Source organism: Asterias rubens, unplaced genomic scaffold (genome assembly GCF_902459465.1).
Source record: "Asterias rubens unplaced genomic scaffold, eAstRub1.3, whole genome shotgun sequence".
Taxonomy (NCBI): Eukaryota; Metazoa; Echinodermata; class Asteroidea; order Forcipulatida; family Asteriidae; genus Asterias; species Asterias rubens.
The window spans coordinates 15,200-35,041 of NW_022985721.1; the positions used below are offsets into that span (position 1 = coordinate 15,200).

Genomic DNA, 19,842 nt, shown 5'->3' on the forward strand with positions numbered 1-19,842 from the left:
AATTGTGATATATTTGCTTTGGCCCACTTGGTTACACCCAGCTCATAAATATTAAGTACTGTCTACTTTGCATACAGCTCATGTCAAAGGTCACACCATGACCTGCATTCCCAGGTATAGTTAATAAAACGTTTTTCCAGTATGGCAGCTCCTTTGCACAGTGTGTGGATTATTGTCTACCATCCCACGCGAAATACACTACAGTTACCCTTAAAAAGTGACTAGCACTGTGACCCTGAAGGTAGCTGTGTAGAGAAGATGATGAAGAAATTTCAGTTTTAGATGTTGGAGGAAAACCCAAACAGTTTATGTGTACAGTTCAGATTTATCTAAGTTCATGGTCTGGGTCTTGGTGTCAGACAATGGGGTCATGGTCTTGGTTCTGGAGGGACAGTCTTCGTCTTGGCCTCACAGAGGAGGTCTTGGTCTTGGTCTCCCCCTAGGAGGTTAGGTCTTTGTCTTGTCTCAGTCTTGGAGGGAAGGTCTCGGTTTTAAAGAGATGGCCTTGGTTTAAATGTTAGGAGGGAGGTCTCTTGGTCTCGAACTTGAACATGAGTTCTTGGACTTGATCTCAATTTCTTGGTCTTGGTCACGATCTCAGTGCGGAGGTCTTGGTCTTGATTTTAAGCTACAAGGGAAGGTCTTGTTTTTTGTCTCGATCTTGGAGGGGAAGTCTTTGACTTGGTCTTGAGGTCTTGGTCTTGATCTCAGACGGAAGGTCTTGGCCTTGGTTTCGATCTTGGAGGTTAGGTTTTGGTCTTGGTCTCACAGAGAAGGTATCTGTCTTTGTATCAATCTTGGAGAGGAGTTCTTTGTCTCAATCTTCTTGTGGGATGAGTATTGCTAATCTCAACATTTCATCTAGCCTGCACTAGTCATCATCAGCACTCACACTACCCTTTAAAGGAACACGTTGCCTTGGATCGGTCGAGTTGGTCTTTGAAAAGCGTTTATAACCGTTTGTTATAAAATGCATATGGTTAGGAAGATGTTTTAAAAGTAGAATATAATGATCCACACAAGTATCACTCGAAATTGCGTGGTTTTCCTTTACCTCGTCGTCAAACACGGTCGGTCATTTATGGAAGTCAAATTTTTGACTCCCATAAATGGCCCGCAAAGTAAAAGGAAAACCACGCAATTTCGAGGCAAATTTGTGTGGATCATTGTATTCTACTTTTAAAACATCTTTCTAACCATACGCATTTTATAACAAACGGTTACAAATGCTTTTCAAAGACCAACTCGACCGAGAAATAAGTAAAACAATGTCATGAAAAAAACGTTTTACATTCTAAAATAATTTTCGTCTCATGATCACTGAGACAAAAATTATTTTCATGACATTGTGTTACTCATTTCTCAAAAACTGCAGCACCTCAGCAAGTAATATTTTCAGGGTAGCTTTCTACTATCATTATCTTCAAACTGTAAATTTGGTGTAAATCAGAGACATTGTGTTTTTATCCTACAAACAGTACATAGACCCTTTAAAGGCTTGGGAAAGAGGAGACTGTTAAATCAGCCTTGATGGGAAGAATACTGCCCTCTGGTGGCGGATGGGGATGAGATAATAAGCTTCACTTTAATACCTGTTTTTGTTTTGTATATCTTAGGGAGAAGGACGACAAAGAGAAAGCTATGAAGCAAGAAACACTGCCAGATCTTCTCTCTAGTGACGTGCATCGGAAGATGATGAGGAAGAAATGGGAGGCTGAGGAGGAAGAAATGAGGAGCCGAGGTCCTGGGCCTCTTCACTACCAGAACCTCAAGTTTGATGGTAAGGTGTAAGATAGGGTTCTTAAAGGCACTGGACACCTTTGGTAATTGTTAAAGACCAGTCTTCTCACTTGTTGTATCTCAACATATGCATAAAATAACAAACCTGTGAAAATTGGAGCTCAATAGGTCGTCGAAGTTGCCAGATAAGAATGAAAGAAAAACGCCTTTGTCGCATAAGTTGTGTCCTTTCAGATGCTTGATTTCGAGACCTCAAATTCTAAATCTTAGGTCTCGAAATGAAATTTCTCGAAAACTACTCAACTTCAGAGGGAGCCGTTTCTCACAATGTTTTATACTATCAACCTTTACCCATTTCTCTTTACCAACTGAGGTTTTATGCTAATAATTATTTTGAGTAATTATCCTTTAAATGCCCCAGGCGGCCCTCATGCCTTCCTTTTGTAACGCAACGCCAGGCGGTTTCTCTGACTCCACTCACTACTGTGTACTCACTGCATGCACTCCCTCTCTCATTTATTTTTTTAGGACTCACTCCTGGATGAGGCAGTAGGTTAAAGCCATTGGACCCTTTCGGTACAGATAAAAAAATTAAAGTTCACAGATTTTCAAATAACTGACAGGGTTTACAGAAGGTAGTGGTGAAAGACTACTCTTGAAATATTATTCCATGAAATGCTTTACTTTTTCACTTGAGAAAACAGTAAAACAGTATCAATTCTCGATAACGAGAATTACTGATTTATTTTAAACACATGTCGTGACATGGCGAAACAGGCGGATACAAGGGTGGGTTTTCCTCGTTATTTTCTCCCGACTCCGATGACCGATTGAGCCTAAATTTTCACAGGGTTTGTTATTTTATATAGAAGTTGTGATACAGGAAGTGTGGGCCTTGGACAATACTGTTTACCAAAAGGGTCCAATGGCTTTAAAGGCAGTGTACACTATTGGTAATTACTCAAAATAATTATTGGCATCAAACCTTTCTTGGTGACGAGTAATAGGGAGAGGTTGATGGTATAAATCATTTTGAGAAACGTCTCCCTCTGAAGAGCCATAGTTTTCGAGAAAGAAGTAATTTTCCACGAATTTGATTTTGAGACCTTAGGTTTAGAACTTGAGGTCTCAACCATCATATGTTGAGGTTCACAATCTGTGAAGGCTAGTCTTTGACAATTACCAATAGTGTCCACTGCCTTTAACCATCACCAGAATGTGTGTATAATGAGTGCCACATAGCGACTCTTATCTGTTAGAGAGGACAATTCAATTCAGCACTTACATTACTTTATTGGGACTCTTGGTGCTGTGGTGTACTGGGCCTAATTTCATAGAGCAGAAAAATTTGCTTAGCATGAAATTTCTTCCTTTATTTTCTTCCTTTATAAAAACAGGATTACCAACCAAATTTCCACATGATTTTCAGGATAAGCAAACAACAGCTGAATACCAGTAACAAGAAATATGCAACAATGGAAATTATTCCCATCTGAAAGCACACAAATTCGTCCAACAAGGTTGTTGTTTCTTTCATCATTTTCTCGCAACTTCGTTGACCGATTGAGCCCAAATTTTCACAAGCTTGTTATTTTATGCTTTTGTTGGGATACACCAAGTGAGAAGACTGTTCTTTGACAATTACCAAATGTGTACCTTCCCTTTGAAGGCAGTGGACACTGACATTATGAGAAACGGCTCCCTCTGAAGTAACATAGTTTTTGAGAATTTTGTTTTCCATGAGTTTGATTTCGAGACCTCATATTAGATTTTGAGGTCTCAAAATCAAGCAGAAAGCACCCAATATTGTGTGACAAGGGTGTTTTCTGTCATTATTATCTTGCAACTTCGATGACCAATTGAGCTCAAATTTTAACATGTTCGTTATTTCATGCATATGTTGAGATACACTCAGTGAGAAGACTGGTCTTTGACAAACACCAAAAGTGTCCAGAGTCTTTAATGCCAGTTTTGTTTCTGTTCAGAGGTGAGAGAGATGGGTGTCGGCTGCTTTGACTTCCCAAAGGATGAGGGAGAGAGAAAGATGGAGATGTTGAGTCATCTTAGAGACGAGGTAAGAAGATAACATGATTTTTGTGTTAAGGGCAGTGGACACTATTGGGAATTGTCAAAGACTAGCCTTCACAATTGGTTTATCTCAACATATACATAAAATAACAAACCTGTGAAAATTTGAGCTCAATCGGTCATCGAACTTGCGAGATATGAATGAAAGAAAAAAAACACCCTTGTCCCACGAAGTTGTGTGCGTTTAGATGGTTGATTTCGAGACCTCAAGTTCTAAATCTGAGGTCTCAAAATCAAATTCGTGGAAAATTACTTCTTTCTCGGACACTATGGCACTTCAGAGGGTGCCGTTTCTCACAATGTTTTATACCATCAACCTCTCCCTATTACTTGTCACCAAGAAAGGTTTTATGCTAACAATTATGTTGACACCAATAGTGTCCACTGCCTTTAAAGACCAGCATTCTCACTTGGTGTATCCCAACATTTGCATACAATAACAAACCTGTGAAAATTTGGGCTCAGTTGGTCTTCGAAGTTACAAGAAAATAATGAAAGAAAAAACACTCTTGTTGCACAACTTTGTGTGCTTTCAGTTGCATAACCTCTTTCTCAAAAACTACGTTACTTCAGAGGAAAACTATTAAGGAGATGTTTTCTCTGCAACCTTACTAGTTTTTACGGTACTTGTAGTTTAGCACTTGGATAAGCATAGCCTGAACATCTGACGCCACACTTTGTGGCTCGCAAATAACACCAGAGACCGGCATCAAAAACTGGCGTGTGTTTTGACTTTTGTACTCATTAATTTCACATAGAGATACGCAGTCAAATTCCATTGCAGACTTGACAGTAGTGTACTGTTTGGGCATAATGGGTGCACGTTTATCCAATATCATTGTATCCAATGGAATCACTGGATCTAGCGGCATGGACCTGAAAGACAGACCCCCAGTCTAGGATAGGCATCACAACCAGCCCTCAACCCACAACCCGCATAATAATAATAATAATAATAATAATAATAATAACCCGTTTTTATATATCGCTTCTGACACCCGGAGGGCGTCCCAAAGCGCTTCACATTATTACCATGGTCACTGTGCCTTAAATCACTCCTTAAACCATCTCAGCTCCCTGGTGGGGAGTATGCAGCCTGTGCAACATCAATGTGCGCTACTCGGCTAAATCAATCACAAGAACCATCTCTGCCCTCACAGGTACACATTTACCCCTGGGTGGAGAGAAGCAATTTTAGTTAAGTGTCTTGCTCAGGGACACAAGTGTCACGACCGGGATTCGACCCACACTCTGCTGAACAGAAGCATCAGAGCTCTTATCCGCTCGGCCATGACACCCATACATGTATATCACAACCCATAACCAGGCCTCGGCGGGTTTAAACCACTTGAGGGGTAGCTTTTTCGCCGCCCTTGTTGCGCAGATTTATGCCACTGACACGAAACAGTTATAAACGTGTAGCGCTTGAATAGGGCTTTCCTCTGGTGTATAGTATGTGTGGATCAAAACATTTCTTGGGGTTCAAAATAACCTTTCTACTTTGAATTTCTCTCCAGAATGGCTAATATTGACGTCCGGAAAACACTCTTCGTGCCAACCATTCGGAGTAGGCTTGCTAAAACGTTTTTTTTTCGGACCAGATTATTTCGCTCGCCTATCAAGTTCAGGAATAATGGTCAAGTTCACAGACTCTGAGCGAACTTGTATGCCAACCATTTTCGGCACCCCGTTTCCTGGCGTTTTCAAACTTGCCCAAAATTGCCGTAAATGGCTCCCTCCTTTGTCGGCTTACAAGACTATAGCCTTGTGAACATTTTAGCGCAAAATTTGACTAGTACACAATACTTTTCAGGCAAAATTTTACAAGTACACAAGACTATAGCCTTGTGAACGTTTTGGCGCAAAATTTGACAAGTACACAAGACAATAGTACACAAGACTATAGCCTTGTGAACATTTTAGCGCAAAATGTGACAAGTACACAAGACTATAAGCCTTGTGAACATTTTCAGGAAAAATTTGACAAGTACACAAGACTATAGCCTTGTGAACATTTTGGCGCAAAATTTGACAAGTACACAAGACAATAGTACACAAGACTATAGCCTTATGAATATTTTCAGGCAAAGTTTGACAAGTACACAAGACTACAGCCTTGTGAACATTTTCAGGCAAAAGCGCAAAATTTTACAAGCCTTACGAACATTTCCAGGCAAAATTTTACTAGTACACAAGACTATAGCCTTGTGAAATTTTTCATGCAAAATTTGACAAGTACACAAGACTATTATAGCCTTGTGAACATTTTCAGGCAAAATTTGCAGGTACACAAGACTATAGCATTGTGAACATTTTCAGGCAAAATTTGACAAGTACACAAGACTATAGCGTTGTGAAAATTTTAGCGCAAAATTTGAATAGTACACAATATTTTTCAGGCAAAATTTGATAAGTGCACAAGACTATAGCCTTGTAAACATTTTCAGGCAAAAGCGCAAAATTGTACAAATACACAAGGCCTTGTGACAATTTCAGGCAAAATTTGACAAGTACACAAGACTATAGCCTTGTGAACATTTTCAGGCAAAATTGTACAAGTACACAAGACTATAGCGTTGTGAACATTTTAGCGAAAAATTTGACTAGTACACAATACTTTTCAGGCAAAATTTGACAAGTGCACAAGGCTATAGCCTTGTGACAATTTCAGGCAAAATTTGACAAGTACACAAGACTATATCCTTGTGAACATTTATAGGCAAAAGCGCCAAATTTTACAAGCCTTACGAACATTTCCAGGCAAAATTTGACTAGTACACAAGACTATAGCCTTGTGAAATTTTTCATGCAAAATTTGACAAGTACACAAGACTATTATAGCCTTATGAACATTTTCAGGCAAAATTTGCAGGTACACAAGACTATAGCATTGTGAACATTTTCAGGAAAAATTTGACAAGTACACAAGACTATAGCGTTGTGAACATTTTAGCGCAAAATTTGACAAGTACACGAGACTATAGTACACAAGACTATAGCCTTATGAATATTTTCAGGCAAAGTTTGACAAGTGCACAAGACTATATCCTTGCGAACATTTTCAGGCAAAATTTGACAAGTACACAATACTTTTCAGGCAAAATTTGACAAGTACACAAGACTATAGTACACAAGACTATAGCCTTATGAATATTTTCAGGCAAAGTTTGACAAGTGCACAAGACTATATCCTTGCGAACATTTTCAGGCAAAATTTGACAAGTACACAAGGCTATAGCCTTGTGAAGGTTTATAGGCAAAAGTGCAAAATTTGACAAGCCTTGTGAACATTTTGGCGCAAAATTTGACAAGTACACAAGACTATAGCCTTGTGAACATTTTCAGGCAAAAGCGCAAAATTTTACAAATACACAAGGCCTTGTGACAATTTCAGGCAAAATTGTACAAGTACACAAGACTATAATAGCCTTGTGAACATTTATAGGCAAAAGCGCAAAATTTGACAAGCCTTGTGAACATTTAATTTGACTAGTACACAATACTTTTCAGGAAAAATTTGACAAGTACACAAGAATATAGCCTTGTGAACATTTTGGCGCAAAATTTGACAAGTACACAAGAATATAGTACACAAGACTATAGCCTTATGAATATTTTCAGGCAAAATTTGACAAGTACACAAGACTATAGCCTTATGAATATTTTCAGATAAAATTTGACAAGTACACAAGACTATAGCCTTGTGAACATTTATAGGCAAAAGCGCAAAATTTGACAAGCCTTGTGAACATTTTATTTGACTAGTACACAATACTTTTCAGGAAAAATTTGACAAGTACACAAGAATATAGCCTTGTGAACATTTTGGCGCAAAATTTGACAAGTACACAAGACTATATATAGCCTTATGAATATTTTCAGGCAAAATTTGACAAGTACACAAGACTATAGCATTGTGAACATTTTCAGGCAAAATTTGACAAGTACACAAGACTTTAGCGTTGTGAACATTGTAGCGCAAAATTTGACTAGTACACAATACTTTTCAGGCAAAATTTGACAAGTGCACAAGACTATAGCCTTGTAAACATTTTCAGGCAAAAGCGCAAAATTTGACAAGCCTTGTGAACATTTAATTTGACTAGTACACAATACTTTTCAGGAAAAATTTGACAAGTACACAAGAATATAGCCTTGTGACAATTTCAGGCAAAATTTGACAAGTACACAAGACTATATCCTTGTGAACATTTTCAGGCAAAATTTTACAAGTACACAAGAACTTGTGAACATTTATAGGCAAAAGCGCTAAATTTTACAAGTACACAAGACTATAGCGTTGTGAACATTTTAGCACAAAATTTGACTAGTACACAATACTTTTCAGGAAAAATTTGACAAGTACACAAGACTATAGCCTTGTGAACATTTTGGTGCAAAATTTGACAAGTACACAAGAATATAGCCTTGTGAACATTTTGGCGCAAAATTTGACAAGTACACAAGAATATAGCCTTGTGAACATTTTGGCGCAAAATTTGACAAGTACACAAGACTATAGCCTTGTGAACATTTAAGCGCAAAATGTGACAAGTACACAAGACTATAGCCTTGTGAACATTTATAGGCAAAAGCGCAAAATTTGACAAGCCTTGTGAACATTTTATTTGACTAGTACACAATACTTTTCAGGAAAAATTTGACAAGTACACAAGAATATAGCCTTGTGAACATTTTAGTAAAAAAATTTGACAAGTACACAAGACTATAGCCTTGTGAACATTTTCAGGCAAAAGCGCAAAATTTTACAAGTACACAAGGATAGCCTTGTGAACATTTTCAGGCAAAATTTGACAAGTACACAAGACTATATAGTGAACATTTATAGGCAAAAGTGCAAAATTTGACAAGCCTTGCGAACATTTTCAGGCAAAAGTTGACCAGTACACAAGACTAAAGCGTTGTGAACATTTTAGCGCAAAATTTGACTAGTACACAATACTTTTCAGGCAAAATTTGACAAGTACACAAGACTATAGTACACAAGACCAAAGCCTTGCGAACATTTTCAGGCAAAACTTGACAAGTACACAAGACTCATAGCCTTGTGAACATTTATAGGCAAAAGTGCAAAATTTGACAAGCCTTGCGAACATTTTCAGGCAAAACTTGTCCAGCAGACAAGACTATAGCGTTGTGAACATTTTCAGGCAAAATTTGACAAGTACACAATACTTTTGAGGCAAAATTTGACAAGTACACAAGACTATAGTACACAAGACCAAAGCCTTGCGAACATTTTCAGGCAAAATTTGACAAGTACACAAGACTATAGCCTTATGAAGGTTTATAGGCAAAAGTGCAAAATTTGACAAGCCTTGTGAACATTTTGGCGCAAAATTTGACAAGTACACAAGACTATAGCCTTGTGAACATTTTCAGGCAAAACTTGACAAGTACACAAGGCTATAGCCTAGTGAACATTTTCAGGTAAAATTTGTCTTCTTTTTCATTTTTTTGCCTATTTTTCAAATACCAACATTTCCCTAAATATAGCTCATTTATTTGATCAAGTTTTATAAAAAGGCATCAGAAGAGCCCACTGCATCATTTTAGAGCATAAAATAAAAAATAAAAAAATGACAACATTTCGACAAAAAGGCTGGACTAAGGCCTACCCCCCTTGTCGATTTTTTCCAGTAAAAATCACAACTCAAATTTTGTAGTGGTTTATTATAATAATAGGTGTTTTTCTTAATGCTAACTGCAGGCCACCCGCTTCATTATATCATTTTCAAGTTGTCAAATACCAGCATTGTGACTTCTGACTGACCCCTCTTAGCCCTGCTAAGTAAATTTAGCATTAATTGTTTTAACTACTTCTACAAGAATTTCAGTTGATCCATGAAATGACACAAGTTGAAAACCAAATGATATTCAGTGTGGTAAACCGACATTAGTCGTTTATTGTTGGGTATTCCGTGCATCAGTTTTAACAAGTGACTAAAATGATGTTTTAAAAGTGAACTAACCGAATGCATCATTTTATTATCAACAGTAAAGCGCCAGCCAAGTAAAGCGCCAGCCAATAAAGTGCCAGCTTAGAACAAGCTAGAAAGTGCACGTCTTGCCCTTATCAGACATGTTTAAGCCTTTCAGGTTTTTATGGCATTGCTTTAATGTGTAAATGAAACAAACATTTGCTTGAGCGTGGCGCAATACTCAAATGTGCACTAGACTTGACATCATCTGAGTTCAGTGGTTGAGCTGATCTGGAGTCAGTACGCTATCATTGTGTGTGCAGTGAACGAAATATGTCTTGACATGGAACATGACTTCCAAGATGGCAGATAAGCTTAATGGCAGACCTCGTACTGACAATGCAGCATGTGAGGTCAGTTTAAAGGTCAAAAGGTCAAAGTTTCTTCAAACCGACCTCGTCAGAAGCCCCTACAACTATTTTCAGATTTGAGCATACCCAATGCATCCTACAAGTGTGGTGGCTTCATGGCCAAGATCAATTATATCGAGCTGAAGATCATTATTTCCCAAGCCACTACAATTGTAGCTTATTATAAAACCAGTTACCATCCCAATACTCTGTATTGTCTATTGTTTTTAACTGATTCAGGACTAGGTTTGCTTAGCAGTCAATTATTTCCCGCTTAGCAGTTCTTTGACATTAGGCACAGTTACTCACTGACATAGGCTTCAGTATTGATAATAAAATGACAATTCTAACACTCTGTACTTTTTTTCGTCAGAACACCATAAAAATAATATAATTATTTTACACTCATGAGAAAAACCTCTGAATTAAAATAAACCATTGGAATAAATTATTAATCTCAAATAGGCTATAGAAAGGGGATAAATATTGCAAAGTTAAGTTTGTCATTTTAAAGACTTCAAAATACTGTGCAACAATAGTGTGAACATCAACTAAAATTGTTTGTACGTCTTCTCACCGCTCTCTAAGATGAAGAAATTTACACATAATTTACTTCTTGTGGAATACAGCTTTCTCAGTCTTAAAAAATCACAAAATAATTACAAATGCATAGAGGTTCTCAAGATTTGTTTGGCTTCACCTAACAGTTAAAGGCAGAGGACACTATTGGTAATTACTCAAAATAATTATCAGCATAAAACCTTACTTGGTGACGAGTAATGGGTAGAGGTTGATAGTATAAAACATTGTGAGAAACGGCTCCCTCTGAAGTGACGTAGTTTTTGAGAAAGAAATAATTTTCCACGAATTTGATTTTGAGACCTCAAGTTTAGAATTTGAGGTCTCGAAATCAAGCATCTAAAGGCACACAACTTCGTGTGACAATGGTGTTTTCTTTTATAGTTATCTCGCAACCCCGAAGACCAATTGAACTCAAATTTTCACAGGTTTGTTAATTTATGCATATGTTGATATACACCAAGTGAGAAGAGTGGTCTTTGACAATTACCAATAGTGCCCCACTGTCTTTAAATGAAAGCTCTCAATTTGGCATCAGCACGAGGGGTGGGGTGCTTTTTGTTTTAGGGGGGAGGGGTGTTCAGCTTGTAAAATTGCAAAATGTAAATATTTTTTGAGGTTACACGGTCAACACGGTCAAATAAGTGACTTCAATCTTTAAGAAAATAATCTGAGTGGTTGAGGTGGAAATCTTTCAACTGCATCTGCAAAAAATGTGCAGCACTCAACATGCACTAAAACATACATGGATCATTGTTTTCTAAAGTCTTTCACTGGTGTACATTTCTATACAATCCATTTCTAGAAGTGTTGGTTTTTTAAATCTTGTGTATCGCATTTCAAATAAAATCAACTTATTGAACAAGTTTCAGACTTATCAATCTAGACTGCTTAACATGATTGCTAAGCACATAAATATGGGGAAACCAGTCTCAAGCTGTGTTATAGTAGCATTGCATTTTTGGCTTGTCTGAGCTTAGCAAACTTGCTGGCGCTAAGAACACAAAATTCGGCCCAACTTGTTTTCAAACCTTTAAAGGGACAATCCCGAATCAGAGTAAAAAAATACCATTAAAAAACCATTTACTTACACTACATGTATCTCTAAACCATAACTTATTCACCTAAGAAAAGTGAACTTTATGTTAATGTAAAATAATTATCAAACAATATTATGAGGTAAAGTTAAGTTACCCATATGGGAGAAAAACAAAAATGAAAACTTCTTTTTCACATCATGTACAATTTAAACATTTTTGTTTTATACTCCAACTCTTCTAGAGGAAAGATGTATTAATCTACCCACTTTAATCTGTACATTCAATATATACATTATGTTTTTTAATATATATATTATATATTTCAAGGAATTATTTCCATTATTAACAAGAACAATTTTTGGGAACTCCGTGGAGTCTCACTGGCTCGTCTGGTACCCCGACTCAACGCAGAAATGCTCTATTTATTGGATTAGAACAACCTGACTGTTTGACTGTGGGCTTTGGCTTTATCATGGTGTCAGTTGCAATGATAAAGAACAAGGTTATAAGGCTGTGGCCGTGTCCGAAACGGCGACTTCGGCTACAGCTACGGCTAGATCGCGCGCGTCTGCCTATTCTTTAACACTGGTAGACGCGCTGATCTAGCACAGCTGTAGCCGAAGTCGTCGTTTCGGACACGGCCTGTGTTTGAATCTGTGGATGTGGCTGTGGCTAAGAGTGTTGCTATAGGTATCCTAGGCTTCAACCATTATGGAGTGATGAAGCCACAGTTGCTGTCGGAGGTGCTACTTCCAACATTGCCTCAGGCCCGAGACCGAGACATACAAATTGCCAAAACCTAAAAAAATATGGTTTCTTTAACTTGGTTCAACCTGGAGCACTGATGGCCTGGTATTTATTTTTATTTATTTTGCCATAAATAACCCACTTTAAACTAGATCAAACCAATTTACTAGCTTCAATCTGAACGCTCAATGATTATTCAGAAGTGCCAATCCACCAGAGAAATATTTCAATCTGAAATACTCTCCAACAAAACATGAGTCCTTGTTCAATTGCTTTCACTTCAAGAGAACCCCCTAATATGATGAAAATGCACTCAGGCCGTGTCCGAATTGGCGACTTTGGCTACAGCTACGGCTAGGGCGCGCGCGTCTGCCTATCCTTCAACACTTACAGACGCGCTGATCTAGCCGTAGCTGTAGCCGAATTCGCCAATTCGGACACGGCCTTATTTTTTTTTCAAACTCATGATGTATATAAATGTTACCATACTGCAATCTGACATTTGAGTCGGGGTACCATACATACTTAGAATGATACTCTGAGAAGACAAAATCTGCCTTTAATGTACATACCTGACACTGGGTCGGACTTATAAATAACTTGCATAACTTGTTTCAAATCTACGCTTCACAGTTCGGACTGATTTACACACACTGTACTCCAAAACTTTAGTTTCAAGATTATTTGGAAATGAGAACTAAAGTATTTCAAGCTCATGTTGAAAATGCAGAAAATGTTTGAAATTTGGTTTTGATGGACCACCCAATCCCAACTATGAGCTTTAGGGAGTGTGTTAAAAGTCAGGCTAAACACTCTAGGGACAAGAGACCACATCGTTAAAACTTCCTGGATGTTAACAAACTCATGTGAAAACTTTTTCTGAAAAGATTTTTTGTCACCAACAACAAATTTCACATTTTTTCTGCAACAGTTCTATGTGTAGGTCTTGGTTATATTTGTTTAATTACCCTCAATTTAGAAATTATTCAACACTACTTAGAGTGACCTGAAAACCCTTTGAGTAAAGTTGAAACAATCACCTCAAACTTCCTGAGAATAGTTTGGCGGAAGTCCCCTTTGACAATTTTTCTTTTTTTTTAAAGCCTGAAATTACATAATTATCTCTCCCTGGGTTCTTACCCTATTTTAATGAACTCAATACGACACATCCAAGCCAAATAAAAGCTTCATTACAGGGGCAAGTATGTAATGATCATAATCACACAGTTTGGGAGTTGGGTGAAGGATTTTGATGAATTTCACCAATATGGCTCCTTCTAGAATGGCTGTCCTCTATTGACAGAAAAATGAAACAATATTTTTCCCCCTTTGCTTTTAACTCAAAATCATTTACATCATCGATGAATGTGTGTTTATTGCGTATAAACAATACCTTGACTTTCCCAAAATATTACATAAACCCCTAGTGCGTATTAAATTGTTTTCTATTTTGAATACAGGCCTGAACTCTATGTTTTATTTATCACAATTTGTTAACTACTTTCAATCATTCCTCTGTTCCTTACGACTCCTTTTAACTATTTATTACTAAGTCCTTCATGTGGTTCTGGTGAACTATATCATTAAATTATATTCATTATCCTACATGGCCTCCAGGCTGTATTATAAATTAATTATTCTCTAAGTATAAAAGGTAAGACGAAAATTTCTCCTCAAGGATAGGTGTTCTTAATTTATTTTAGGGGGGGGGGAAGCTTTGCAATTATCGTTTTACAGAATGCATCATATTTTTGCAGTTGTTTATAAATTAAGCCACAAACACTTTTTTTCCAAACAGCAGTTGAAACACAAAAAACACATCAAATTGTAAGAATAATTGTCACTATAACACATTGGCCTGGTCACCATTATTGCCTTGAACCCTTGCGTCCAAACCATGCGTGTTTGTCTTCAATCATAAAAAAGCAACACCAAAACAAGACGTTCGTATGGCTACAGTAGTTAATTTCTTCTGGGAAAAATGTGTTGGTTCTGAAAAGAACAAGTTGGATTTAAGCAACAACACTTCTTCCCAAAGGGGTATATACTACACTTTGTACCAGAAAGAACTACTATCCACCATGCAGAGCCTCAAACAAACAGCAAACACACCTTGTTGTATTAACGCTTGCTTAACATCAACAATAACACGCTGGCTATCTCAATGGTGATCAGTCAATTTGTACTAAGACGCCAGGGAACAAAACAAAGCAGCAGTAAAATTACACACGTCTATTCCAGGTTTTCACCATAGCAACGTCAAACATGGCCTCTTGCTCAGCCATGATTTGTCATTATCCATGTGATAGCAACGTATTCTATACCATAAAAAGCAATGATTACAAAAACTTTATACCAAAACAATACCAAAGCAGCAATTGTATAAATTAAGCCACAAAAGTGAATCAAAGAAATCGTAAAATAGAGTTATACAGATCAGTCCCTTTTTCTTACCGAACATCTTAAACACTCTTGGTTTTTTTCCAAACAAGAAGGAACCTTAATAAAAAAAAACAGCTTGGTTTTTCAACAGATGCTGAAGATAAATTCCCTATCATCAGGTGATGCGATGCCTTGATGGATGTTAAGCCAACTAAGTCTACAGACTTCACCAGCAAAAGGAGTAAAGAAAATATAGTCCAACGGCGAGTAGGAAACGGCTGTCTGTAAGGTATGTACATAGAGTTACAGGCCCTGCTACTCCTCCATGCATCAGTTGTAAATAAGATTCATCCTCTAGCACATACAACCGAGTTGATAATTAAAACTGTAGCTCTGGTGCTTCGCTTGTCCGTTACATTCTGTTGGGTGGGGGATGAGGAGGGGGCAACGTCTCAGCGGCCTGAATTGTGATGGCATGCAGCAGGGATAAAGGCAAATCATTTGCTCAAAAATATGATGATTGTGCATTGTTGACGACTCTGGTTCAAAGATTCCATGCTGTTTGATGCCAAAGAATCAGCAACTCCGGTAATTTAATAAAACATCCGATACATGAAACAGCAGTGGAACTATAACATCCTGGAGGGTAAAACATGTCAAAGTTTCTACTGTGGCTTAAATAGGTGTACATGAAACAGCAGTAGAGCTCAAAATTCCCCTACACTTTTCCCATTGTGGCTTCAGTAAAACTAGGTGAACACGAAACAGTGGTAGAGTTAAAATCTCATTGACTCCATAATATCCTAGGTGGCTGGCTTTCTTCAGGTTTAATCGCTAATATAAATAAATGCACTGGCATATACAGATCATGAGAGTGAATTCCCTCAGTCTATTATAAATCCGTCTCCTTTGAAGACTTTTCTTTCAACTTTGCAAACTTGTTCTCCAGGTCTTCCGTTTTGACGACATCCGGATGTGAGAATTCCTTAGAGTTCGACTTGACCACAGTCTTGGTTTCGTTTGGCACGGGCGTGTCGCCAGAGTTTATACTTGTCACATCCTGATGCTCCACCGGAGACATCTCAAATTGAAACTTCTCGTCATCGTCTGCCTCTTTGATTGTATCGTCTTCAGACGTCGGGGTAGGGCTGTTGCGGATCTGGCTGCTATACCAGTCACGGTTCTCTTCCAGAAGATCTAGGAGCTCCTGGGCGTCTGGGTAGACAAGATCCGCCCACGTCTCCCACAACGGATGCACGATGTAGTCAATGAAACCAACCTGTTGATGGAGATACAAACAGAAAAAAACTTTATACATTAGTAAATCAAGAAGACACAAAGCATGGTTTTCAAAAAGAAAAGGAACAAATAACACATGGTAAGGCTCAGTAAGGCTCAACATTTATACTAGACTGCTGGTTTTTGTGGCAGGCCAGTAAACTTATGACCAAACAAATCCAGCTGGTTGTAATTGAATTACAAAACAATATACCACACTGTGCAACATCTTGAACAGAAACAAATTATGTTAAAATGTTGACAAAGTAAATCTCCTCTTAAATGTTTTAGACTAATGTTCAAATAAAGTTTTAAGTTTTAAATGCATGTTGTCCGGAATCAGGACTTTTTTGCATAATGATTCTGGACTTGCTAACAATTTCTCATCCAGAAAACATCTATTTCCCCCAAATTTGAGCCCTGCCCCCACCAAACAAAGTATCAATAAATGCCCCAAACCCACTCCTGAACAAACTCCCAGAACAGCACCATTTCCATTGGACATACCTGTGACTTTTCGATGGATGCATTATACCGGTCCATCATGGGACTGACTTCCATTCCTTTCTGTCTCTCTAGATCACCCTGTAGGAAGAACTCTTCCATCACACGCTCCGTCCACTTGCGATAGATGTGCAGTGGCTTGGTTGGATTACCAAGATCAGCGCAGTGGACCAAGTTATTCAAAACCTAGGAGAGATCAATGGGACAGGAAAAGATGAGTAATAGCAATAATAATATCAAAGTCTTATATAGCGCACGTATCTACCAAACCAGGTACTCAAGGCGCTGAGTATAATACAAACTTTCAGAAAGATAGGTAATTGCATTGATGAATTTTGAGACCCAATTATTTAGCACCTTATAATGGTTTACAAGGTGCTACGGCGCATATAGTAGCTACTGCCAGGAACACCGGGGCGAACCCCTTCTCTTTTTCCAAAAGTGCACTGGGTTCTTTAACATGAGTTACACAACGCATGGGACCAACGACTTTACGTCCCATCCGAAGGACGAAGCAATGGTTAAGTGTCTTGCTTACGGACACAAGTGTCACGGCTGGGGATTTGAACCCACACTCTGCTGATCAGAAACCCCAAAGTTTGAATTCAGTGCTCTTAATCGCTAGGCCACGACACTTCCAAGTCTCTTGAGCTTTCCATCGCAAGGTCTTGGTCTGAGTTTGCCAATCAAGGCTAGAAAACTATAGAAGGCCATAAGTGCAAAGCAAAACGATGTTTGTTTCCAAATGAGAATGGACCCTTCCCAAGAATTGTGCTAATAACATTCACGCATGCGTACAGACCCTATTGGTTGGCAAACGCCATAGAGATGTGCACTAAACAGACGCGCAATCGCGTCTGCGTCACGCAGCCATAAGCCGTGTACAAAACAGCGGGATCTCCCTCATTTTGCCAACCAAAACGTTAGTGCGCACGCGCTATATGCAATTTACATATTTCATGGGAAAGGTCTATTAGCAAAGCACAAAATATTTTTGCTTACCAAAAAAACGTGTATACTGATAGTGACTGATGCTCTGCTTATTTTTCTAAGCAGGAATTTTCTGAACAAAATGTCTCTGTATATTTGGTATGCAGTAACACAATGTTTACATCTTCTTGCTGGGTAGAACTAGGTTCTTCTGAGAACCTGTCTTGCTTTTTATTCTAATAACCGTGGAGTAGATTTTTTGAAATATTTTTTAAATTGTTTTCTTCCTATGCATGAAATTGAGACCACATCTTACGAGTGGGCGTAGAAAACTTATTTACCATCATTCTGTCGTTGTAGTTGTCTAGGAGGAGCACCCCTGATCCAGCAACCTTCTTGGACTCTACCATTGTCTTCAGATCGGCTAGTAAGCTCATGTGCTTGGACATGTCTGTTGCTAACACCTGAGAATATACAGGGGAAAAAAAAACACAACTTTTTAAAATAGCAACGGAAAGTTATGTACAGAAAAGAAATGAGGTTTCAAGAATAATAAATTGGAAAAAATGCTATGAAGTTTCTTGTCTTCAATTATTGTGTATTTTTATCAATCTTGTTTTTAGTTTACATAATTTATAGAACTGTTATCTTCTTGTCAACTACATTTGGTACATCTTGCATATAGAAATAAATGTTTAACGCTGAACTAAAATAAGTCATAAACCACAAGGGAAACTGACTGAGTTAATTTTAAAGAACTTTTGGGTTGAACGAAGATACTCCACAGGAGTGAGACTTGCAACTCCTGGGGCCAATTTCATACAGCTGCTAAGCACAAAAATTTGCTTAGCATGATACCAGTAACAAGCAATACGGTACAAATGGAAATTTGGTTGGTAATACTGTTTTATCAAGGAAGAAAATTTCATGCTAAGCAAGTTTTTGTGCTTAGCAGCTCTGTGAAATTGGGCCCTGGATTAATGTATCGATGTGGCAGGAGATTTTGTCTTTTTGGAGATTCTGTCCCCCCATATGGCGAACTGTGTACAAACGTCTTCTGATAGCGCCCTCTATTTAATAATCCCCCTACAGCCCATGTTAATTTCCCCTGACATAATACCCTGGGATACCAGCACTAGACCAAAACCGATCTATCTAGCCCTATGTTGGAAGTCTCCCTATTTAGGAAAGGTTTGCGGTAACGCCATGCAGTGACTATCTCTATCGAGTTGGGGTGGTTCTGAGAAGAACCGTTGGTTTCAACTCGATGTTTCGATCAGTATGCTCTGATCATCTTCTGGAGACAGCTTTCCTTATTGTATTTCCACCATGCAAAGTTTCAAATCCTACTTCTCCCAAATTTGTCAATGTCTTTGTTCAGGGGTGCCAGTAAGAAGCCATACAACCTGTAACTGCTGTGTAGCCACACTAATCACACCACAGTTTACAATTGAGATCTGCATAAGTAGAGGGGTGCAACTTTTTATTTGAACTGAGTTAAATAAGGGCTCCCTCTATTGGTTGTGTTAAAAGCGCGTATAACTCACCATATCAATCACCATTCGCCTGAGCTGTTGCAGCTGCTTCTTGGTCAGTGTTTCAAACAGGTTACAGTTTTCCAGCTGCAGTAATTTGAAGGCTACAGCCACAGAGTGGTTCTCTAATACTGACTCATCATTGTACAGAATTGCTAGCTCAGAACCTTCAGAAAGAAGTGACAACAAAAATATACAAGTTAAGTATTTTTGAGGTTTGAGATCTGTAGCAGATGAACAGCGGTTGATCACTAAGCATTAAGATTCATCTTAAGATCAGTGCCCAATTTCATAAAGCCTGCAAGCACAAAAAACTTGCTAACAAGAACACCATACAGTTACCATTGCTGCGACTGGTACTCACTGCTCTCTTAATGTAAAATCGTGAAAAGTTCACTCTCTTGTCTGAGTGGTGTCAGTTTCGCTCTGTTGAGAGTGAAAGTCAATCTGTGTCGCTCTCTTTGAGTGAAATTTGAACCAACTTCACTTTAACTCGAGATGAAAGTACCCGTCTTTCACCCTAAAAAGAGTTGTCCGCCATATGGCTCTTTGCAAGAGTGGTATGGCGGACAAAACAAGTTGTTTTTCACTCCTTTTAAATTAATGGAGTGGTGCTCAAAACTCATTGTACTCAATGGTGCTCATACCACAGTTTCATGGAATTTTA

At 38.2% G+C, this 19,842-nt stretch overlaps 2 protein-coding genes and 1 long non-coding RNA gene across 4 annotated transcripts in view; 2 read left to right on the top strand and 1 right to left on the bottom strand.

The window, feature by feature from the left end:
• Window positions 1-1,593: 1,593 nt before the first annotated feature.
• Window positions 1,594-5,382, top strand: LOC117306357 (coiled-coil domain-containing protein 174-like). Its single transcript, XM_033790962.1, has 3 exons — window positions 1,594-1,780; window positions 3,726-3,814; window positions 5,346-5,382. Exons 1-3 carry the CDS (start codon window positions 1,642-1,644, stop codon window positions 5,352-5,354), a joined length of 237 nt encoding a protein of 78 aa, XP_033646853.1. The 5' UTR covers window positions 1,594-1,641; the 3' UTR covers window positions 5,355-5,382.
• Window positions 5,383-15,212: 9,830 nt separating this feature from the next.
• Window positions 15,213-19,842, bottom strand: part of LOC117306356 (cAMP-specific 3',5'-cyclic phosphodiesterase 4C-like) — a 47,274-nt gene continuing 42,644 nt past the window's right edge. For both annotated transcript variants that reach the window (XM_033790960.1, XM_033790961.1), the window contains exons 11-14: window positions 19,188-19,342; window positions 17,982-18,104; window positions 16,714-16,896; window positions 15,213-16,207 (exon numbers count right to left, since the gene is read on the bottom strand). In XM_033790960.1, coding sequence (XP_033646851.1) covers window positions 15,821-16,207; window positions 16,714-16,896; window positions 17,982-18,104; window positions 19,188-19,342 — 848 coding nt within the window. In that variant the 3' untranslated portion in view covers window positions 15,213-15,820. The remainder of the gene's footprint in view (window positions 16,208-16,713; window positions 16,897-17,981; window positions 18,105-19,187; window positions 19,343-19,842) is intronic.
• On the top strand, window positions 16,220-16,861 carry LOC117306358. The gene is made up of 2 exons (XR_004520929.1): window positions 16,220-16,306; window positions 16,786-16,861. It is a non-coding gene; the product is annotated as an uncharacterized LOC117306358 (long non-coding RNA).

Excerpts from the sequence above, each read along its gene's own strand:
- LOC117306357 (XM_033790962.1), top strand. The coding sequence starts at position 1,642 with ATGAAGCAAGAAACACTGCCAGATCTTCTCTCTAGTGACGTGCATCGG. Across the intron at positions 1,781-3,725 it reads CCAGAACCTCAAGTTTGATG|AGGTGAGAGAGATGGGTGTC; the intron begins GTAAGGTGTAAG and ends GTTTCTGTTCAG.